The 23,363-nt window shown below is 37.4% G+C and overlaps 1 protein-coding gene across 1 annotated transcript in view; it reads right to left on the minus strand.

Annotated features, from left to right (window-relative positions):
* Positions 1-1,090: 1,090 nt before the first annotated feature.
* LOC106071926 (calmodulin-like) overlaps positions 1,091-23,363 on the minus strand; it is a 36,031-nt gene continuing 13,758 nt past the window's right edge. The window contains exons 2-6 of the mRNA XM_056023254.1: positions 13,769-13,799; positions 5,785-5,928; positions 4,847-4,940; positions 3,428-3,576; positions 1,091-1,489 (exon numbers count right to left, since the gene is read on the minus strand). Of these exons, the coding sequence (XP_055879229.1) occupies positions 1,461-1,489; positions 3,428-3,576; positions 4,847-4,940; positions 5,785-5,928; positions 13,769-13,799 (447 nt within the window). The 3' untranslated portion in view covers positions 1,091-1,460. The remainder of the gene's footprint in view (positions 1,490-3,427; positions 3,577-4,846; positions 4,941-5,784; positions 5,929-13,768; positions 13,800-23,363) is intronic.

Genomic DNA, 23,363 nt, shown 5'->3' on the forward strand with positions numbered 1-23,363 from the left:
GTCAATTTTCTATCGGTTTGTATTATGATGTGATCACGGCTTTCAGGTCAACTATCTATTGGCTTGTATTATGATGTGACCATGGCTTTCAGCTCAGCTATCTATCGGGTTGTACTATGATGTGACCATGGCTTTCAGGTCAGCTATCTATCAGCTTGTATTATGATGTGACCATGGCTTTCAGCTCAGCTATCTATCGGCTTATATTATGATGTGACCATGGCTTTCAGGTCAGCTATCTATCGGCTTGTACTATGATGTGACCATGGCTTTCAGGTCAGCTATCTATCGGCTTGTATTATGATGTGACCATAGCTTTCAGGTCAGCTATCTATCAGCTTATATTATGATGTGACCATGGCTTTCAGGTCAGCTATCTATCGGCTTGTATTATGATGTGACCTCACCTTCACCTACGTGCTCTATGATATAGTGCTTTCTCCCTATAAAGCTTTCTTCTCTTTTAAAAAATTTTACAGAGGTTTCTGAGCTGCTTTAAGACCCTCAGCAAACACAACCCAGCTCAAGTCAAGATTCAAACTTGATAGTTAGAAAATTGGTTTTGCCATTTTTAAGAAAACTCATAAGTATTGAGTGTCATGAGATTATTACTTATTACAATAAAAGTCCTTAGGGCATCGGTTCTCAACCTTTTAGGCTTGGCATCCCCTTTTTACAACCTCCCACTCTGCCGTGACCCCCCCCCTTCCACATACACACACAGCAATAGAAGAATGGACAAAAACAATTCATTTTTTGATGGCCGTAGGCGACCCCTGGCAAATTGTCAATCGACCCCCAAAAAGGTCATGACCCACAGGTTGACAACCCCTGCCATAGGGTATCGAATGTAATGACTCCATTATTTATAACATATATACATTGAATTGTCTTTCAAAAACTTTCTGATATATACAGAGTGACTGAGTTTAATTAGTGTTACATAAACCTTCTTATTTCAGGAAGTGACATTATTGTATTCTGAACATTGGCCCCATAGGTGTATTTCAACCTCTCTGGGTTATGTCTATTTTATTAATACTACATCAGACTACTAAGACTACTGCAAGAACCAAGCACACACCACAGAAACTTGTAATTGAGAACAATAACTTTATTAATGTTGTAGACATCAGTCTTGTTTTATTATTATAACGGTGTCATTCAACATAACATTTTTAGCCAATCAAATTTAAGGAGGTTATTTTATAATTTAAAAAATAGGATGAGAAAATAAAATTGTTATAAAAAAATGTATGACTATTTGATGTGGGAATGAAACAAATAATAAAATAAGAATGATTCAAACTCAGCAGACGGACGCTTTCAAATGCAGGCTAAATAAAATAAGATCTAGATGTATGAGTCTTATAAACAAAATAGCTGGAATGATAAATCACATTGGTCAGTTCAATAAAATTATCAAAAGAACACATCTAAGAAGCTTGAGTGGACTTGAGTTACTTTGATAACATCATAGACACAAACTCTGTGAAAGAAAATAAGATTTGTACAACAATAATTAACAATAATGTATTTCTTCAACTATATAAATATACAAGCAAATTGAGTTGATCAGACCACACAGGCTGCAACCATTTACTGGACTAAACTGTACATAGAATTAATTTGTTTTGGTACTTTGAGATTTACTCCTAATAAACCACTGGCCCAATTAACCGGTGGCCCAATTAACTGAATTGTACTATACGTGCCATTTTATTATACAATAGTCATTGTTTTGAGAGTTAACATTTCTTAAAGAATATTTCGGGAATCCCTCTTGAAAAAAAATATTTTTGTTTGGTAATGTCCCTTGAAAGAAATATTTTGGTAATCCCCCTTTTAAAAAAAATTGGTAGTGTCCTTGAAAAAAAATGTTAGCTAAAACCTCTTGAAAAAGAAACCTAAGTTCAATTAAAAACCTGTAGTCAGAATTGCAAAGTTAAAATTACGACATCTCAATAAATGGAAAAATTATGATATTTCAAAAATTTATGACATAATATAAATTTTGAAATAAAATATTTGTCAACTTTTGTAATCTTGTTTTGATGGCTATCTGGTCGTTTTGCATGCATATGCCCTTTGGAAAGTCCAGAGTAAGTAAGAAACACTACCACTTACCATCCCCTGTTCTGTAGCAGTTTCAGATTATGATATGATATATTTATTTCTAAAGAAGCACCAAAACTTTTAAGAAAACAAAAAAAAAATCTCAGAGGTGCCATGCAGACATTGATTAACATGTATGACTAGATGCATGAGGCGTAGGAGGTAATCATCTTCTTTTTTGACATAACGTCTGTATTTTATAAGATAAGATAAGATTAGATAAGATCAACTGGACAAACTGATAAGTAAATGTCAACTTCTTTTGTCTGACAGAATGATCTGGACATGTCATAACTTTGCCCCCATATATATGTTGAAATTCTTGTCATCATAACTTTATGACTGGATAAGTGTTTGTATTAAATTTACTTAGAAGCATTGTGGACTAAACTTTGTGTCCGAAAAAAATCATTACCTCATCCATTTTTGTTTAACTTAATTTTTGAGATTTTTGAAACTTGATACTACTTAATGATTTCACATTTGAAAAATATAAAATTCTATATAAGATATTTCCTAATAAATTGATGTATAGGAATTGTATAGTCTGCTTTTGTTAAACATTAGTGTTTGAATCTCTTAATATTTCTAATCATATCTATAAATCTATTATCGTAATTAATTGAGAAAAAAAATTGCCAATTCGGTTTAAATCTATCATTGTTTCCATTTTTCAAACCTGCTCCGCATGTTCTGAATAGGTCAGCAATAGAAATGTCTTGTTGGCTGAAAGTTCAAGTGAGCTAAAAGTTCATTTGAGCTTAAGGGTAATAAGTTTAATTCTATACATTGAAGCAACTACCCAGAGCAGTGTTGAAAGTGATTACTAGGTTGAGAAATATCGTAAGGAAGATGTTATTGGAAATAAACAAAAGACTATGCTTATTATTAATTCACAAGATGCTATTGTAAGTCATGTAATGTGCATTTAAAAAGGTTTCCCAGTTTATCATTCATTCACTGAGCCTATCACGGAGTGGGGTCGGAATGTTGTAACAGCAAATTATTGCTTACCAGTGGAACAGGTTTGAGATTTTTAATTTCGGGATCTTTTGGACCACTAAACTCTAATGGGTACCTGACACTAGTCAGGGAAAAGTAAAAGCGGTTGGTTATTGTGCTGGCTGCATGACACCCTTGTTAACCATAGACCACAGAAACAGATGACCTTTACATCATCTGCCCTATGACCACAAGGTCTGAAAGGGGAACTTCACTTTTACAAGTTTAATATTAAAAACTCAACTCACGATTTGAAAAAAAAATCTACATGAAACAAATCCATGCAGAGGTAGAGAAAGGAATCACTGACCTTCATAATTTACTTGGCCATCCCCATCAACATCAGCTTCCCTGATCATTTCATCCACCTCCTCATCTGTGAGTTTTTCACCTAAATTTGTCATAACATGTCGCAACTCAGCAGCTGAGATGAAACCATTGCCATCTTTATCAAACACCCTTTGGAACAAGAAAAAAATAAAAAAAAATTATTTTATTTAAGGCACAGTGACACAGTCATTAAAAGAAAACTTTATGCATCATATTTAAGATCCACTATTGGCTTATTTAAAATTAGATATTGTAGTTTTATAATAATTAGTCTTGGTTGGTTTTTTGTTCTACATGTTTCGGATGTTCCTTCAGAACTGAAGATTATTACCGTGAAGACTGGAGAGACGAAGAGAGCCCATGTGTCAATGTCCAAATGAGAGAAAGACGTTTGTTGATACGATGGGTGGGTGACTGTGAGACGCCAGTGTGAGACATTAGGCAATAAAAGTGTCTACAATGCGTGTTTGAACAGATACATGTGAAAAAGTACAGGTGGAGAAAAAAAGATATTTAGGACCTGATTTTTGTTAATGTTTGTTAATTAGAAAGTTTGTAGAAAGAGTTAGTTGAATTTGGAGAGTGAAAGTAGAGCTAGAACTTGTCGTGAGAAGTGAGAGCTTGTAGAACGAATAGTAAAAAGTTTGTAGAAGTTGTACAGAGAATAGAGATGGAGTTCTGTTGTAAAGTGTTTGTATACTAAATCTATATTGAAACTGCTACAACGTACACTTGCCCTTGAATCATCAACAGTTAACAAGAACTTGCATCCTTACAGTTATATTCTAGCCCAAACCTCCCACAGGAACGTGGGGGATAGCAGTCGGCAGGATTTGAACCTGAATGTCCAGAATGCATAGGCTACCCCACGACCATGCAACCATCCTTTGTAATTATCGCACTTCACTTCAGGAAAAGAAAGACAACTCTTTTGGTAGTGCCCCAGCATGCTGCCTCAAAGTGACAATACATGTCAAGAAACTCTGCAGACATATTTCTCCCTAACCACATAGAGTTTGGGAACACTCAAATCAGATATGTTCCACTGTTTCCTCTGACTTAGGACACTGTGAATCATAGTTTGGTGATAAAGGCCCAAAATATTTATTTTTATTTTATTGAGATCCTGACAGTTTATCTTTTATATTATGTGCATCTTAGCATGATAGATCTGTTTTTTTAAAGAACTACAATTATGTAAACTTACTGTTTAGTGTCCTTGATCAATTTTATACATTTATTAAAAATTTCTATGTCAATAGAAAAATTAATTTATAACAAAAACATAATATTTAAATGACATGTTGGTAATTTGCTTTTTGAAAAAGAAGATTTAGAATAATAATAGATGAATTGTAAAAAAAAAGAATTTAGAAAAAATAAGTTTAAAAATAAAAACCTGAAGGCTTCTCTTATTTCCTCTTCTGAATCTGTATCTTTCATTTTTCTGGCCATCATTGTCAAGAATTCTGGGAAGTCTATTGTTCCATTTCCTGTCATGACAAACATGTAGAAGTGAATAAAAGTTGATTATAATTGACAGCACCATTTAAATTGTGCGGAAAGAACCTAGTGCAGAACATTTAGCAAAACAAATTTCATTAGAATATGGTTTCAATATAAAATTCAATACCTAATGTTCATAAAACAATGCAAGGCTAAGTTTCAATAAACCCTATAACAATGTTTTTTTTGCTTCAGATGATTAATAAATAGCCAAGATGGGTTCAAAGGTCTTGTTAGTCCAGCAAGCTGTTAAGTTGTAGATCTTAAACAAAGACTAAGGAACAGCACAGTTATTAATAGATTTAAAATTAATGTCTTGTGTACTCAAATCTGTTCAAGTGCTAACTTTTTATATATATATATTCAAAGTACAAAATTCATCTTTCAAAATAGTAAAGTTAAGTTCCCCTTTCAGACCATGGGATTAATAGGAAAGATGATGTTAAGGTCATCTGTTTCTTTGGCCAACGGTTAACAAGCATGATGTCATGTGGCCAGAACAACAACCAACTACTTTAACTTTCAGGTACCCATTAGAGTTTGGTGGACTCAGGAGCGCCCTAAAAGTTCCAAAATTGAAAATCTTAGTCTTCACCGAGATACAAAGCCAGGACCGCAGGTTCGGAAGCCGAGTGCTTAACCACTCAGCCACCATGATGACCTTGCCCCTTCTTTCAAGATGACTTCATTTCAAATATTTCTATAGGTTTTACAAATATTGAGCTTTAAATGTTTCTTACAAACAAATTAGGAACCATCTTTTGCTGTCATATTTGGCAATGAATGTGCTAATCGATATTAATGAATACCTTATGAAATAAATGAGCCTACCATCAGCGTCTACTTCATTGATCATGTCTTGTAACTCTGCTTCTGTTGGATTCTGACCTAGTGACCTCATGACTGTTCCCAGTTCTTTGGTAGTGATAGTGCCGTCACCATCTTTGTCGAATAAACTAAAGGCTTCTTTAAACTCTGTTGAGTGTAGATTTTTAGAGTATACACATATGATCAATTAGGTAGAGTATATAATTTAAAATATTAAAGTAGTATCCACACACTAGGTGTTAGACATTTGAATGATATTCCAAACATTTATTTCAATACATATTTTCAAAAGGTAAATATATTTATTGAAACATAATGTAAACAGTTATGTATAATCAAAAACAAAGTTTTAATTGGCGAATTAAATAATAATTTAAAAATAAATAAAATAGAACAAATAGAAGGAGGAATAACTCCATGGGTTTAATGGCTACAGACTATTAATAAGGTTGTCTCCCATTTTAATATTCCTCTAAAGTCGAAATGAAAAAAGTATAACTCTAACAGCATTACCCACCGGCTAAGCCCGTTGATTTGTTCCCAGGCTAGATCTAGACATTGTTTATTTTGCTAAGAAACCCCCTCGCATTTTTTGTTCTCATTGATGCCTTCAAACAATAATAATAATAAAAAGTTATTGAGCGATTAGGGACTAGAACCCCTGACTCTCAGATTATGTCTAACACTCTAACGACTTAGCTAATCAAGTCTTATTAATAGCAAACGAAATTATGCAAAAAAAGTTAGTGCTCAAAAACTGAAGTCTAATTAAAAAGTAAAGTGCTTAAAAACTGAAGTCTAATTTTGTACTTTTCAATATATGGGCTTTAAAAAAAACAAAAAAACTTGGGTTGATTTTGCAAAACAGCTCTTTTAGTAAATTTAACCGCTGCGGTTTTGATCATAAAAATACTTTAGTTGTCGTCAACTTAGGGTAAGTAGTGAAATTTTCGTATATATTTCGCCCACTGCAAGTGGGAAAATTAGTGATGAGTAGATGTGGGCTTCTGGGAAGGTGGGGCGAAATGTGATAGGGGCAAGTTGTCACAAACACCATATCGGTCTAATTTGATTCGTTATCAAAAATGCGAAACTAAATTTGAGATGTTTACGGAAGCATATTCAAATAGTTATAAAATGAAGTCGATACATTTTCACATTTTGAACTTATCAGGGCTTCATTGTTTTGACTGTTAGTGTTAGGAAAGTGGAATTTTATTTTTGCGTAATTTTGTTGTAAAACACTTTTACTGTTGAAATGATTGTACAACATTACACTGTTTCATGTATTAGTTACACATTGAACCTGTTTTCCAATAAATGTTATTGGAATAAATGTTCTGAAAATTGCTGTGGGGCAAGTTTGCCCCAAATGAAGAGTAAGCATTTTGAAACAAATTTTAATATTAATATTTGTTTATTAATAGTTATTTGTTTCATTGATTCTTTTTTATGGATGCTGCCTAAATAGTCTTAAGCGACTTTCTCCTTAAAAGAATGCTGTTTACAAAGGTTATGCTAGCATCAACATACAGAAAATATCTGTCCTCCGAGCGCAACAATTAGTTTAGTTACTATTTAGAAAGGTTAGAGGTGGGTGCATTGCTGGGAGAAGTGAACAGATAGTTTACAAATATTAGATAGAAAAAAATAAACATTATTTTGAAGAAAAACCTACAGCTTTCCTTGTTAGGTCCAAAACTTTTCAGAACCTCCACAGATATATCATTCTTTCACGACGACCAGTCAAGGAAACTACTTCAAAAACAAAATCTTGACTAAATATGCTATTTCTTTTAGACATAGCAAGATATGGTGATTTTTGAATGTGTGACATTTTACCCCATGCCCTGTGTCGACTTTTATAGTAATGTGTGTATTTCTATTATTGCATTTTGTTATTTATTTCTTATATATTTTTTCAAGATTGTTTTAGAACTGACGTCACCCTGTATGAATATTATATTTATTAACTAAAGGGTAGAGGTACAGACCGTAAAAATGCAGATACGGCAGTGGCGTGCCACAGATGGGTATCACATTCCGACAAGGTGACGCCGATGGGAAGTAAGATACAAACTATCGATTAGCCAGCAAGTAATACGATTCCACCCAAAAAAATCAATGAACAGCTGGAAGTGTGTTGATTTCTTTATTTACAATTGAAGAGATGAAATAAGAATGTATGTATATAAATAGATTTAGGCTTACACACGTGGGAAAGTTGTGTGTGTACTAGATCATGGGAAACACACACACAGCGCGTAGTGAACAAAGGGTGGATTGTAGACCTATAGAAAACTTAAAGCAAGACGAGAAGTTGACAGAAGAACGCTGATATAGATGTCAGTGAAACAGTGTGCGTTCGTTTTTAAGTAGTTCGGTAACAGTATACATTTTATTGTATGTATTCCAGCTACATTATGTGAATGTCTGTATGAAGTGAAACAAGTACACCCCTCTCTCTCTCCCTCTCTCTCTCGCTATCTCTCTTTCAATAAGTAGATTACATGTATATAAAGTCTGTGTGTAAGACAACGGATTTTGAATGGTGAGGTGCAGTGCCAATGTAGGGCCCATTATTGCCTTCCTGTATAGTTTGTTATTGCGTGTCTTGGTTTATAATAGTTTATATACATACATATAACAGCCGATGTCAGGCACAGACAGGTGTTGGAAACATAGAGAGTTTAATGATTAATCCAACGTGATTTGTGTTTGATTTCTTTGCCAAGATTTTTTTTTTTTCGAATCAAACGTGGGGCCTAGATCTTTGAGTTCAAGTTTTGTTTTGATTCAAATGTGAGGCCTAGATCTTTCAGTTCAAGTTTGGTTTCGAAGCGGGTAGGCCTCAAACTCGGGACCATCATATCGACAGTCCGAAGAGTAAACCACATGACCAGGCAGCGCTCTACTGAATTCGTGATGTAATTGTTATGATACAGACTGAATGAAAAAAAAAGATCCCACATCAAACAATTAAGGAAGATGGATCGAGCGCCTTAAAAGATATTTGAAGCTGGCGTGTGATCACGTCACGTGGTTCTCTCGTGAGGAGAGCTCCCACGTGATTATTTGTTCAGAAAGAGGCTTGCATGTGATCCATCCATCTCCATTTAAGTTGGCTAGAGGAATGAGCGCACGGCAAGAGATGGACAGATGGTGGACGAAGGTCCAGTGAGGCGTACTGTCATAACATTGCCAGCATGTCTACATGGAGGCGAACTGTTTGACCCGATGATGTCTATAAATAGATTCAGGGGAGACTATCTATTTTTTTTTCTTCGTCACCATACATTCAAGCGCCCAAACCTTAGTACTCGTAACAGCCAATTTGTATATCAAATATATAGTTTAGTGAGGTCAAAGTATATCAATATTGAGACAAGAACATAGAACTGGAGTTGATTGATTGACAGGGCATGAAAGCATTCCCCAAACAAAGGCATATTCATCGTCCTTTTGATTCCAATAAAGTGCAAACATATCTTACAAGGGGAGCAAACGTGTGCTTATATCTGGAAAAGTAACCAATTTCATTCTTGACTAATAAGGAGAAGAGAAAAAAAAAGAAAGAGAGAGAAAAAAAAAAAAGAGAAGAGAGAGAAAAAAAGAGAAGAGAAAGAAAAAAAAATTAGCACATATTAATTACAAACTTAAATTTCACTAAGCCATTTTGTCTTTATCCATATCCTGTTAGCAATAGCAACGAAGAAACATTTGTATAAAGTCCTAGCAAATATAAATAGAAATGTACACATAGACCGATTGTACCATTGTACGGACATAGATTCTATATTGTGAGATCCTTAGGACTCGCTAGGAACCTTTTGTACAGACATAGATTCTATATCGTGAGATCCTTAGGGCTCGCTAGGAACTTTCTGCATGGAAAGGTAGGAGAGTAAGACAAAAGTAGGAGAGTCAGACTAAAGTCAGAGAGAGTCAGACAAAAGTCAGAGAGAGTCAGACCAAAGTCAGAGAAAGAGTCAGACCAAAGTCAGAGAAAGAGTCAGACCAAAGTCAGAGAGTCAGACCAAAGTCAGAGAGAGAGTCAGACCAAAGTCAGAGAGAGAGAGTCAGATCAAAGTCAGACAGAGTCAGACCAAAGTCAGAGAGTCAGACCAACGTCAGAGAGAGAGTCAGACCAAAGTCAGAGAGAGAGTCAGACCAAAGTCAGACAGAGTCAGACCAAAGTCAGAGAAAGAGTCAGACCAAAGTCAGAGAAAGAGTCAGACCAAAGTCAGAGAGTCAGACCAAAGTCAGAGAGAGAGAGAGTCAGACCAAAGTCAGAGAGAGAGTCAGACCAAAGTCAGACAGAGTCAGACCAAAGTCAGAGAAAGAGTCAGACCAAAGTCAGAGAAAGAGTCAGACCAAAGTCAGAGAGTCAGACCAAAGTAAGAGAGAGAGAGTCAGACCAAAGTCAGAGAGAGAGAGAGTCAAACCAAAGTCAGAGAGAGTCAGACCAAAGTCAGAGAGAGAGTCAGACCAAAGTCAGAGAGTCAGACCAAAGTCAGAGAGAGAGTCAGACCAAAGTCAGAGAGAGAGTCAGACCAAAGTCAGAGAGAGAGAGAGTCAGACCAAAGTCAGAAAGAGTCAGACCAAAGTCAGAGAGAGTCAGACAAAAGTCAGAGAGAGAGTCAGACCAAAGTCAGAGAGAGAGAGTCAGACCAAAGTCAGAGAGAGTCAGACCAAAGTCAGAGAGAGTCAGACCAAAGTCAGAGAGAGTCACACCAAAGTCAGAGAGAGAGTCAGACCAAAGTCAGAGAGAGAGTCAGACCAAAGTCAGAGAGAGAGTCAGACGAAAGTCAGAGAGAGTCAGACCAAAGTCAGAGAGAGATTCAGACCAACGTCAGAAAGAGTCAGACGAAAGTCAGAGAGAGAGTCAGACCAAAGTCAGAGAGAGAGTCAGACCAAAGTCAGAGAGAGAGTCAGACCAAAGTCAGAGAGAGTCAGACCAAAGTCAGAGAGAGAGTCAGACCAAAGTCAGAGAGAGAGTCAGACCAAAGTCAGAGAGAGAGTCAGACCAAAGTCAGAGAGAGTCAGACCAAAGTCAGAGAGAGAGTCAGACCAAAGTCAGAGAGAGAGTCAGACCAAAGTCAGAGAGAGTCCGACCAAAGTCAGAGAGAGAGTCACACCAAAGTCAGAGAGAGAGTCAGACCAAAGTCAGAGAGAGAGTCAGACCAAAGTCAGAAAGAGTCAGACGAAAGTCAGAGAGAGTCAGACCAAAGTCAGAGAGAGAGTCAGACCAAAGTCAGAAAGAGTCAGACCAAAGTCAGAGAGAGTCAGACAAAAGTCAGAGAGAGAGTCATACCAAAGTCAGAGAGAGAGAGTCAGACCAAAGTCAGAGAGAGTCAGACCAAAGTCAGAGAGAGTCAGACCAAAGTCAGAAAGAGTCAGACCAAAGTCAGAGAAAGAGTCAGACCAAAGTCAGAGAGAGTCAGACCAAAGTCAGAGAGAGAGTCAGACCAAAGTCAGAGAGAGAGTCAGACCAATATCAGAGAGAGAGAGTCAGACCAAAGTCAGAGAGAGTCAGACCAAAGTCAGAGAGAGAAAGTCAGACCAAAGTCAGAGAGAGAGAGAGTCAGACCAAAGTCAGAGAGTCAGACCAAAGTCAGAGAGAGTCAGACAAAAGTCAGAGAGTCAGACCAAAGTCAGAGAGAGAGTCAGACCAAAGTCAGAGAGAGAGTCAGACCAAAGTCAGAGAGAGTCAGACCAAAGTCAGAGAGAGTCAGACCAAAGTCAGAGAGAGAGTCAGACCATAGTCAGAGAGAGAGTCAGACGAAAGTCAGAGAGAGAGTCAGACCAAAGTCAGAGAGAGAGTCAGACCAAAGTCAGAGAGAGTCAGACAGACCAAAGTCAGAGAGAGTCAGACCAAAGTCAGAGAGAGAGTCAGACCAAAGTCAGAGAGAGAGTCACACCAAAGTCAGAGAGAGAGTCAGACCAAAGTCAGAGAGAGAGTCAGACCAAAGTCAGAGAGAGAGTCAGACGAAAGTCAGAGAGAGTCAGACCAAAGTCAGAGAGAGAGTCAGACCAAAGTCAGAAAGAGTCAGACGAAAGTCAGAGAGAGAGTCAGACGAAAGTCAGAGAGAGAGTCAGACCAAAGTCAGAGAGAGAGAGTCAGACCAAAGTCAGAGAGAGTCAGACCAAAGTCAGAGAGAGAGTCAGACCAAAGTCAGAGAGAGTCAGACCAAAGTCAGAAAGAGTCAGACCAAAGTCAGAGAGAGTCACACCAAAGTCAGAGAGAGTCAGACCAAAGTCAGAGAGAGAGAGTCAGACCAAAGTCAGTCAGACCAAAGTCAGAGAGAGTCAGACCAAAGTCAGAGAGAGTCAGACCAAAGTCAGAGAGAGTCAGACAAACGCGATGGTAAGACAACATCAACGAATGGACGGGCCTGACATGGTCGACAGATCATGTGTGGTACCCCAACAGTCCAAAATACTAAGATACAGGTGATGGTGAAAGTTGGCTTAGAGATTACTTTAATGAATAATAATTTTGTGTAAGCTTGGACGGAGCGAGATAAGCTGGGTTACGTAGTTATCTGGAAGTTGGCTGTAACAATACCGTTACTGATTGAATATGTTAGAACGAGGCTGGTATTGATTTTGTACCTTGAGGCTCTTATGTTTCTCCTGACGAAGTAAAAAAAAAAAAACACCATAAGAAATAAGATGGCATAATGATCACGTGATCTTAGTTAGTACACGGAAACAGTATCAAATATCCCAAGCAATAAATGTTAGCACCGATTAGATTATAATCGGCGTGTAGAGAAGCTTACGAACATGATGCTGGGAAAGAGAAGGTGCACTTAATTGTAATACTACAAAAGGATTAGGTGTAAAAACAACATTTAAACATTTTTAATTCAACACATCCAAGCTGTGAGACCAGCATAATATATTTATATAAATATGTTCTCGAAACTTTCCATTGTTATTATGGGATAGATTCAAACGAAAGATAAGTCTAATAACTAGATATGCTAATACCAATATGGTTTATAGTTTGTGAATTATTAAATCCCTTGAATATTGTGCCATTTTACTTTTTAAAAAGCCTCTTGTTTTTTTTGTTTTGGTTTAATTAAATGTTGAACTGAACGCCGGCATACACACCGAACGAATGCAAGCCTCAGACATAAGCAGTGAACAATATTACACAGTAGCAGAGACAAAACAAACACGGACACACTCTGGATGTAGGTCAAAACTTAACACAATTTTATAAATATTCACAAAATAAAACTCCTGGATGTTAATTAGGCTACGATGTATAATATTGAAATGGCTAATGCAACAGAACACCAAATATAAAACAAAAACTATAACAGCGAATGTCTCTCTTCGTGTATACTATGCGATTATAATTAAAGAAAGAAAAATATTTTTTTTTAAAAGGACTTGGTTTGAACAGACAAAAGCATTAAGAAAAAAAAACAGCCAATTCTATGAAACGTTACAGAAACAACTATTAACACTGTAAGGATTAATTCTCATGTCCACCCGTATTAAGAACCCAAACAGATGTAGATCTAGTCTTATACTGAACTGCGTGTGTATCTACCATGAGTAATTTAGTATGAGATGCATGTTACATGTATTGATACAATACAAGAAAAGCAAGCAAAATTTTTAAAATGCTTTTAGAATGGTTTATCTAATGGGAAAAACTGATCATTTACTGCTATATTTCTCAGCACTGTAAGAGTTTTTTTCCTTGTACCATATCAAACAAAATTTATTAATTACCTCTATTTAATTCACTAATCTGTAAATTTTTTTTTATTAATTCGTTTTGTTAGGGACAAGGAATAATTGTGCAAAGTTAAAACCTTGATCCGAGAATTGGACTTGGGAGAAGCAACGTGTCCCAAATGTGTAACAAACAGAGTGACATGAAATAAGCTTTTAAAGCATATCCAGGTCATAAAGCAAGATATCTGCATCTCCATTAACAGCAAAGAGAGAGAAAACTTCTTACCAGCTATTTGTTCTTCTGTAAGTTGATCAGCCTGGGGAGTAAGAGAACAAAATAAACTTTAGTTATTGATATTTATGCATCAGTAGATGATCTTTCTTATGACATAATCTTTCAGAGTAAATAGAACAATTTACAATGAGGAACGTCTGCACAATCCCATAAAGGTAAGCAAACACACACCATTTTTGTATCCACTGTGAGAAACCTTTATTCTATATTTATCACACTCGAAAATGACAAATACACACACCGAAACAACATTCATTTCATATCATAATTAATTATGTATTTATATATATTATGTAGTTGGTTTCTAGCACCGATCAGCTAGCACAATCTGTGCATGTAGTCAAATTATTTATGTAGACTTTGGAATAAACTTGTACAAACTTATTTTTGAAATAAAATTGAATAAAACTTTTCTATGAACATCAACCAGGTGAACAGAGCTCAAGTCAGATGAAGAAGAAAGCGCAAAACGTCGATACTGAGATAGTTTAGGTGTATGGAGGCTATGTACATCTTGTGGCGGGCTTGTTTCTGATTACGAAAAAAGACATCTACAGAACAATGTGAAGAATTAGACCGTTTCGAAGTGTACAAGACGGGTAGAATCCCGTTGGCGGAGCAATACTAAAATGCTTTGTCCAAGAAAAGTTTTAATATAAAATTGTTACAGACAGTATAAAAAGCTCATTTTCGAAGATGAAAGACGTCTGTAACTTTAAAAAAAAATGTTTAAACATTAATAAAAATGTCATTTTCACTTGATCAATATATTTTCAAATATCGATCTATATCCTTCATCAGTTGCGAAGCGGCTAGGAACCATCATAAAGAAATGAGATGAATGCGAGGGCATTAGCAATGGTCGGAACGATGCTGCCCATACAGCTGGTGATGTCTCCAAAGGAATAGCAAGTGCTAATACAAGCTGGGATCAGCGGCGTCGAAAGCTAGGCAGGGTGTGAGCACGGTGTACTGGACGCTGCCTAAAAGTCGCCAGATTTTTTGTTTCCTTGAACGCCAGTGCAAAGGCATAGAAATTGTGTCCCTTGAAAAAAAAAACGCCATCACCCTTCCATCGTGAGCTAGTCCGAATGAGGCAAGTTAGTAGTGTACTTTTTTTAAAACAATGCTACCATTAACTAGTCAGTAATGTAATGAAATCATGTCATAGTTTTTATTAGCCTTTTGTCAGGCCGTATTACGGCAATAATAACGTCCGATGTCACATTTTACACTGACATGACATCATATGTCATGTAACTCACATACTGAACATGAAATATATTCGAAGATTCGATTTTGTAGGTCTTTAAGCTTATATTACACATATATATATATATATATATATACCGAGCGTAACCGGTGGGTAAACTAGGACAATCCAAAATGTCTCTCTTTCCTTGAAGGCAACGTTATTGATCCCACTTCCGCTAAGGTTGGCACCGCACTTCAATATTGATAAGTATCGCCCAAGATGTTGAGGTAAATAGACTTTCTGTGCTGTTAGGACAATGGATGCACCCGGTGGTCTCAAGAGGGATCGGTTTCAGGGTATCAATAGCCATTCAAGACAGGTAACGGAAATCGATGGGTAACTTTGAACCCTTGCCGCTCGTATGCATTATAGATGTCGTGAAGAATACGACAAAAAGAGATGTCGTGTACAACTGAAATATTAAAGGTACAAACAAACGCTGTATGATGGAGATTGGTGGTATGTTAAAAACCCAAACTTTGAAGCTTCGGCAACGTATGAGGGGTTTAAGCACTGGAACCTAATCCAACCTAGGCTAGAAGGGCCATCAACACACCACACTCGCAAAGTTATGGTCATACATTGGCACCACTGATGATGCCTGACAGAGAGGATTCGAACCGCGGGACTTACCTGAATCTTGGGAAGAGTGAAAGAGATTTGGGGATATTTTCGATGTATAAAAAATGAAACAAAAAATGATTGTCTTAGAGTCAGCTAGAGGTACTAGAACAAAAACAAAACATTTTTGACAAACATGAAAGAGAATACTTTTGTTTGTAGTCAGAGGCGTCTCTTGAATTGGCATCAAAGGGTGCAGTCCTTACCCCCCCCCCTTTGCAACGCCACTTTTTGTCATATATGTTTATAGCAGCTTGTTAATTGTAATTAGATCTCTGTATAGATTAGTACTGAATGGACATCCTACAGTGCTGGGAACACTGTTTCTAATTGATTATGGTCCTAGTTTTTTAATTCTACAGAGATTACCCACTGAATGAAATTATCACAGAATAATAATCAGATGGAGCAGATTTTCTGGCTAATTGAAGACAGATTATGGTCCTCACAAAATTGCCAAACGTTAAAAAAAAATAGTGAGAGTAATAAATGGTTGTAAGAGGTCAGTTTGTGAGGTGGGGGGATGTAGAGAGGAGGAGAAAAGGGGAGGGTGGAGTGAGACACACCTAGAACTCGGTGACAGACTCTCTCTCTCTCTCTCTCACTCTATTTCTTTCTCACTGTCTCACTCTTGCTTTCTCATTTTCACTTTCTTTCTCTTTTTCTCTCACTCTCTTTGAAGTCTTTCTTTCTCTCTCTCTCTCTCTCTCTCCCGTATCTAAATGTCAGACATTGAGAGGGTAAAATGAATCAATGTCTTGAAGAAGAGAATATCAGACGTCACGTGACGCCATCGACCTGGCTCCCCCTCGTCTGAGTGCTTAATTATACGTGTACACTCGCCCATAATGAGGAGAAGAATGATACAGGTTGTGTGTTGGAGGGGGGAGGGGTAGGGAATTATGACACGACTGTTGCTTCAATATTTTCTTAGTGACAAAAGTCTAGAGGCGAGAACTAGGCGAGTAGATTCAATATCTGTAATGGGATCGTTAGGGTGTTCTTTGGGAGTATATAGATAGAGAGGTACAGAAATAAATAGAAAAGACAGAGAGAGAGAGAGAGAGAAAGAGAGAATGATAGACAGGGGAGAGTTAAATGTCGGTACTACTCCGATAAATGTGTGAAAAGGGGGGGGGGTGATGTATGTTTATGTAAGAATAGAGAGAGGGGGAGACAGTGAGAAGGAAATAGAGAGGGGAGAGGGTGCGAGAGAGAGAGAGAGAGGAAGAGAGATGGAGAGAGAGAGAAAGGGATCGAGATAGAGTGGAAAGAAAGCGAGGGGGGGGGTTACAAAATGTTGAGTTCGTCAATAATGTTTAACGACGCATTTGATAACTTAGAGCTAAATCTAGAGACAGACGGGGCGTCCGGAGATTTTTCTAAAGACCACCACCACCGTCACTTATCGTATCCCATAATGTTTCGGACCATTGGTGCACCACACAAGATCCTTTGACCGTCTTTCTCCATTCCTCTCTGTCTTTGACTTGGATAGAATCTCTTTCAATGATTGGCGTGTCCATTATTTTATGCTGACTTCCCATCGCTTTCTCTGTCTGCCTCTTTTGCTTTTTCCTGGTACCGTTCCATGAAGGAAGGTCTTTGCGAGCGCTGACGACAATGAGGTAGTAGTTAGCAAGTAATTGTGGAGTCCATTCGTCGTATTAATCCTGTTTCTAATCTCTTCTTATTACCCACTGCAGATTCTATTCCAGCCTAACAGAAAATGTACTCAAAGGCGTAGGCAAGACTTTCAAGGGGATGGAGGCGGCCTCACCTGTGTTAGAAGAGTGCACTAGATTAAAGATAGAGCAATTCTTTGAAACAGATCCAACCAATGTTATATGTCAGCCAAAAGTACATAGCAAAAAAAAAAATGCATTTCTTGAAGGTTACATGGAGCCTAAATAAAGAAATCTAAATACCAACGCCCGAGCTCGATGTGTGAGTGTTAGTTGAATGCACTAGAATAGCGAGCAGAACCGAAAGGTGCGGTCCGCCCTGGACTATTAAAATAGTTGTTCTTTCTTCTTCTTAGAATCATTGAGATACAGATCAATCAGTGTCACTTGGGGGTTTAGTGATTCGCTGTAGGTTTGAAATCATGCACTTGTACTTGGCTATATATAGCAATTGTACAAATCTTTCCTCGTACGAATAGCATTCTACGTGATTAGTTGTGATTAGTCGTGCTAATATTATACGAGGAGATTGTATAATTCTAGCACAATGACCTGTGACCTCTTTCCAACAGTTTCAAATACATTTTGACTGACATACCAGCTATTAATATTATTTTAGCGCTATCCCATATTGAATCTAAGTTAAGATATTGCAGTTCCTACAGACATGATATTTAAACTCTGGTGACGCTTGAATAGTCGAGAGTTAATGCATTGAGAGTTAAAGACTTACAATAGAGTTACAAGATATCCAGGGGATAGCCGAGGATTAATGATTGCGAACTGAATTGGGCTGTGACTTTTTAAAAATGAATAATATATGCTATTAATGGGAATCGTGAAATAAATAATCAGCCACAAAGCTTGAAGCATAAAGACATAATAAAAATTAGTTTAATTAATTCACTGAGATAGTATTGAACTGAATCACAATAAACACATGAACCCCCAAATTAGTACTTGTGATTCTTTAATTTGCCCCTGTGTTCTTCCAGAAACTACTGGATTGTCGTGACTTGAGGTGTGTAAGTATCCTGCTAGAGCAGCCTGTGTTACTTGATTGCAGACAAACACTCGAAGTCTGTACTTTTAGTACTGTTTTATGTATATCAAACCCAGTATAAATATTATATAGCTCCTGCTAAGGTGTTCTGATTGCATTACTTCCCAAGTAATTTGCTTTTGGAAATGTGCGCAATGAAAATTGGCTCCAAAGAGATAACGACACAGAGCGTTTAAAGATACAGACATGAGTCTCTTAAGTGACGTATCCGTAAATGTTCGCGAGTCTCCATCTATGAAACCAAGGGAATGGCCGGAGGCAACACACACATAAAAAGCTCAAATAAACTCCTAACAGATGCTTGCTTCTAAAACTGACAAAGCTTGCTCATACCTAGAATATAATGGTCTTTTGTTTAGATTGAAGATTGCATCTGACAGACATCTTCGTACACTGAGTTCATAAGATTTTGATTCATGTACATGAGATTCTGTTTATCTTCGTGTACGTAGACAATAAGATAGTTTTCATAGTCGCTTGAAAAAAAGAGCTTCAAAATCCGTTTAAAGAGTTGAGAACCGTTGATTATTTGAAATCGTTCCACAGTCTAGCAGTAATCTTGTCCCAGTATGAAAGCCCAGAACTATTTAAGGCATTTAGCCAAACATGTCTATCCATTGTAGTGTCTAGAACAAATCTTTGACCACTAGGTCATGTCAACGAGACACTAATGACACACACACACACACACACACACATATATAGTAAGAGGTCAGCAGACCGAAATCAGACACTTAATTCTGTAAGACGGGGAAACAGCCTCGTGTGTTGCGTGATCGGGTGGTAATTATTTGCATGAAGTCTAAAAGGTTTACAGACAGATAAGTCTAGGTACAGTGGGCTTGGGGTACTTCCCTTTCCCCCTCTAAGTTTTTTTTTTTTTACCACCAGAGGCGTAGTGAGCAAAACGTGAACCCGGGGAAAGACTTTAATAGCGCCTCCCACACCTCCGATTTTCCACGAACATCATATAGAAATATAAGCTGCGTGTGGCGCCTCCCCTGACGAAAGCGCCCGGGGCATCGTGTCCCCTTAATTTTCGGACAAATGCTGTCCTAATGACCTAGGATTCATATGAAACAGTAGTGATGTCCAGCACTTCTGAATCGACCAGAGGTCACTAAGAACAAAAGAAGACTAGTAGGAGAGAAAGAGGGGGAAAAAAAGGAGGGGGGGGTGGCACAACAATAGGTATTACTTGTAGACTTGTAGAGACATGTGTGACGTTAGGGGCTCGAGACTCGAGTAGACACAGGGAGGGGGTGCAGTGGGGAAATAAGGGAGAACGATAAAGAGAAAGAGACAGAAAGAGAATGAGTGAGAAAGAAAGAGCGATATAGAAAAAGCGAGTGTGGGAAGAGAGAGAGAAAAAGTGAGAACAAAAGTGTGTCGAGCGAAAGAAAGAGAACAAACGCGAGAAAGAGAGAATAAAAGAGAGAGAGATGGAAGAACAGATGAAGAGAAAAGGAGAGAAAGATTAAAGAAAAGAGAGGGAAGAAAAGAGAGAGGAAAGAAAAGAGGGAAGAAAAGAGATAGGGAAGAAAAGAGAGAGAATGAAGAAAAGAGAGAGGAAAGAAAAGAGAGAGAGAGGGAAGAAAAGAGAGAGAGAGGGAAGAAAAAAGATAGGAAAGAAAAGAGGGAAGAAAAGAGATAGGGAAGAAAAGAGAGAGAATGAAGAAAAGAGAGAGGAAAGAAAAGAGGGAAGAAAAGAGATAGGGAAGAAAAGAGAGAGAGAGAGAGGGAAGAAAAGAGAGAGAGGAAAGAAAAGAGAGGGAAGAAAAGAGAGAGAGGGAAGAAAAGAGAGAGAGAGAGAGGGAAGAAAAGAGAGAGAGGAAAGAAAAGAGCGGGAAGAAAAGAGAGAATGAAGAAAAGAGAGGGAAGAAAATAGAGAGAGGAAAGAAAAAAGAGGGAAGAAAATAGAGAGAAGGAAGAAAAGAAGGAAGAAAATAGAGAGAGGAAAGAAAAGAGAGGGAAGAAAAGAGAGAAGGAAGAAAAGAGAGGAAAGAAAAGAGAGGGAAGAAAAGAGAGAGGGGGAAGAAAAGAGAGAATGAAGAAAAGAGAGGGAAGAAAATAGAGAGAGGAAAGAAAAAAGAGGGAAGAAAATAGAGAGAAGGAAGAAAAGAAGGAAGAAAATAGAGAGAGGAAAGAAAAGAGAGGGAAGAAAAGAGAGAAGGAAGAAAAGAGAGGAAAGAAAAGAGAGGGAAGAAAATAGAGAGAAGGAAGAAGAGAGAGAGTTTAGAAAGAGAGAGAGAGATGGAAGAAAATGGTGAGAAGAGTATTTTGTTGTGATTGGGACACAAATGACTTGAACTTGTTTATGTTGTGACACATCGATGAAACACAAACCTCTAGATGTAGACCCCATCACACTGACCTTGTGGTCCATACAACTTGCAACTTAAATTACCCGGAAGTATAATATGACCGCTAGACAGCGAGCGATTTGTCCACCCTCCACCCACCCCCCACACACACACCGGAACTGTAGCTATTCATTAAATATTACTATCACTGATTTCACATTCATGCCCATAGATCAAGACCTATGTTAACAGTGTAAGAAATACCCACTAGAATTAGAACTTGCTAGCACACGTGACTTAATGACGCATTTTTAACCACGTGACACGTGTACGTCTATGCTAAACGTCCAGCTCCCTTTGATAGACCAAATAATTCAAATAAGAACTTTTAGTCTTAAGATAAAAGTGTTCTCATTTTAATGGCATTTGATTCTCAAGTAAAAGACATGAGCAAAAATGTTTCGTTTTCAATTTTAAATAAGGTCTTGCTTAAAAATAAACAAACTACCATTCAGTGGGGTAGCTAGGTGGGTTGAGTAAAGGGGAGAACTAGAAAAATTCCCCCGGGCCCCCATTTGAGTGAGCCCCCAAATGATTTCTTTTTACATTAAAAATTAAATATTACACAAAATGCAAAGGCCCTCAAAGAGGTCAAGCCTCACGGGCCCCAAAACGATGGAAAATTCCTAGCTACGTCCCTGCTATAAATTCATGAGAAAAAAACATGTGGGACGTATCGAAAAAGCTGATTTAAAGGGTAAGACTAAATGTATTTTATGTATGCGGAGGATTTACATAAGCAAGTCCAGTTTTTTGTACATGTATCCTTAAGTCCCTCTGTATAATGCGGTAGCTGGTCAGTTCGAACATGGTACGAGGAACTCGCTTACGATTGTTTATAATAAGCAACTTGAGGTTAAGCCACGTATCAAGAAAACGGATTTCTTAATCTGCTTGAAAAATTAAAATATAATTTAAGATTTTCATGTGAAGAACAATTGTTTTGGACAACACAAGCTAACAAGCAAAATAAAATTTTAAAAATACTTTAACAAAAATAAAGCTTACATTAAAGTGTATGAATTAGATTATATCATTCATGTAATTAAATTTGTAATAGATCTAGAATCTAGACTAACAATAATAAATCTGTGCGATTTGAACTTATTTTTTTACCACTTGTTTTGCTCAATACGCTATGATCCTATCAAGGTCTGGACCAGTTAGAAAGGGCGAGAAAGATCGGGGTATCTGGGTGATCGCATTTTATATGTACATTTATTTTTTAAAAAGAGAGAACGACCTGAGTTCATATAATCTTTATAAAAAAATATGTAGCTATGTCAAGGCTTTCAGATGGCAATAGCTCTGCATTGCCCACCTCATTACTACAGGTCAGGCTTCAGTAAAATAGAAATGAGTTAAGTAAGGGTTAGCATGGATGCGCGATGGCTTAGCGTAAAGCGCTTGGCTTCCGAATAGGGGTCCGGAGTTCGAATCCTAGTGAAGACTGGGATTTTTTATTTCGGCATCTTCTGGAGCCTCTGAGTCCACCCGGCTCTAGTACCTCACAAAGAAAAGTAAAGGCGGTTGGTCGTTGTGCTGGTCACATGACACCATTGTTAACCGTAGGCCACAAAAACAGATGACCTTTCTATCATCTGCCCTCTAGACCACAAGGTCTGAAAAGGGGAACATAAGGGAGCGCATAAGTTTTTCTCTGCGCACATCAACACTTGGTTCGTATCCACCAAGGATCCAACTGAAACTGTTTTAAACTTAAACATTCAGATCTCGATACTAAAAACAGTAGGACATTTCCATACGCAGGGGCGTCTCTGATTCCACCCAGCTATAATGGGTACCTAACATTAGTTTTCGAAACTTAAAGGCGGTTGGTTGTTGTGCTGGCCACATGACACACTCGTTTACCGTGGGCAAGAGAAACAGGTAAAATTTACATCATCTGCCCTGTAGATCGAAATGTTTGAAAGGGGAAATTTACACAGAGGCTAATCCATAAATAAAAAGTGTGGGGTTTTTTTTGGTGTCTACGTTGTGAAGAATACGGAAAGATTGACAAGCGAAGATTTTTTAAAAGCCATAATTTTGTTGCACTTTTCAGTACTGTAGAATCCAATATCTAAGCGATTTGTTTTGTAGCACAAAGTCATTTGTATTTATTTAGAAGGCTACATTGATCATGTTTAGTTTGACTATTTATTTCTAAATCTAATTTCTTACTTTTTACTAAGCATATATTTACTAAACATATATTAACTCACTCCGTCTGTCTGTCTGTCTGTGTACTCTTTTTGTTGTCCTTTTCCCCAAATCTTTATAAAGTTAAAACTTTAAACAACTATTCATTGTTGATGACAAGACACGAATCAATAATACAAAAAATTAACCATATAGTTTATCAATTAGTGGTTGTGACGAACCGTTTTAGCTCACTCAAGATATCACTCAGGTCTAAGCATTTAATTAATTTATTTACTCGCTATTAATCATCAATTTTATTAATTTAGCCAATCAAGCGCTAAAAACACAGCCACCACCCCTCCAATCCAACCCCACCCCTTTGGCATCGATGTCACATGTTACTATCCCCGCCTTGACACGTGTCACACTAGGCTCTTGACAAGAGTACACTCCC

This window comes from Biomphalaria glabrata, chromosome 3 (genome assembly GCF_947242115.1).
Source record: "Biomphalaria glabrata chromosome 3, xgBioGlab47.1, whole genome shotgun sequence".
NCBI lineage: Eukaryota > Metazoa > Mollusca > Gastropoda > Planorbidae > Biomphalaria > Biomphalaria glabrata.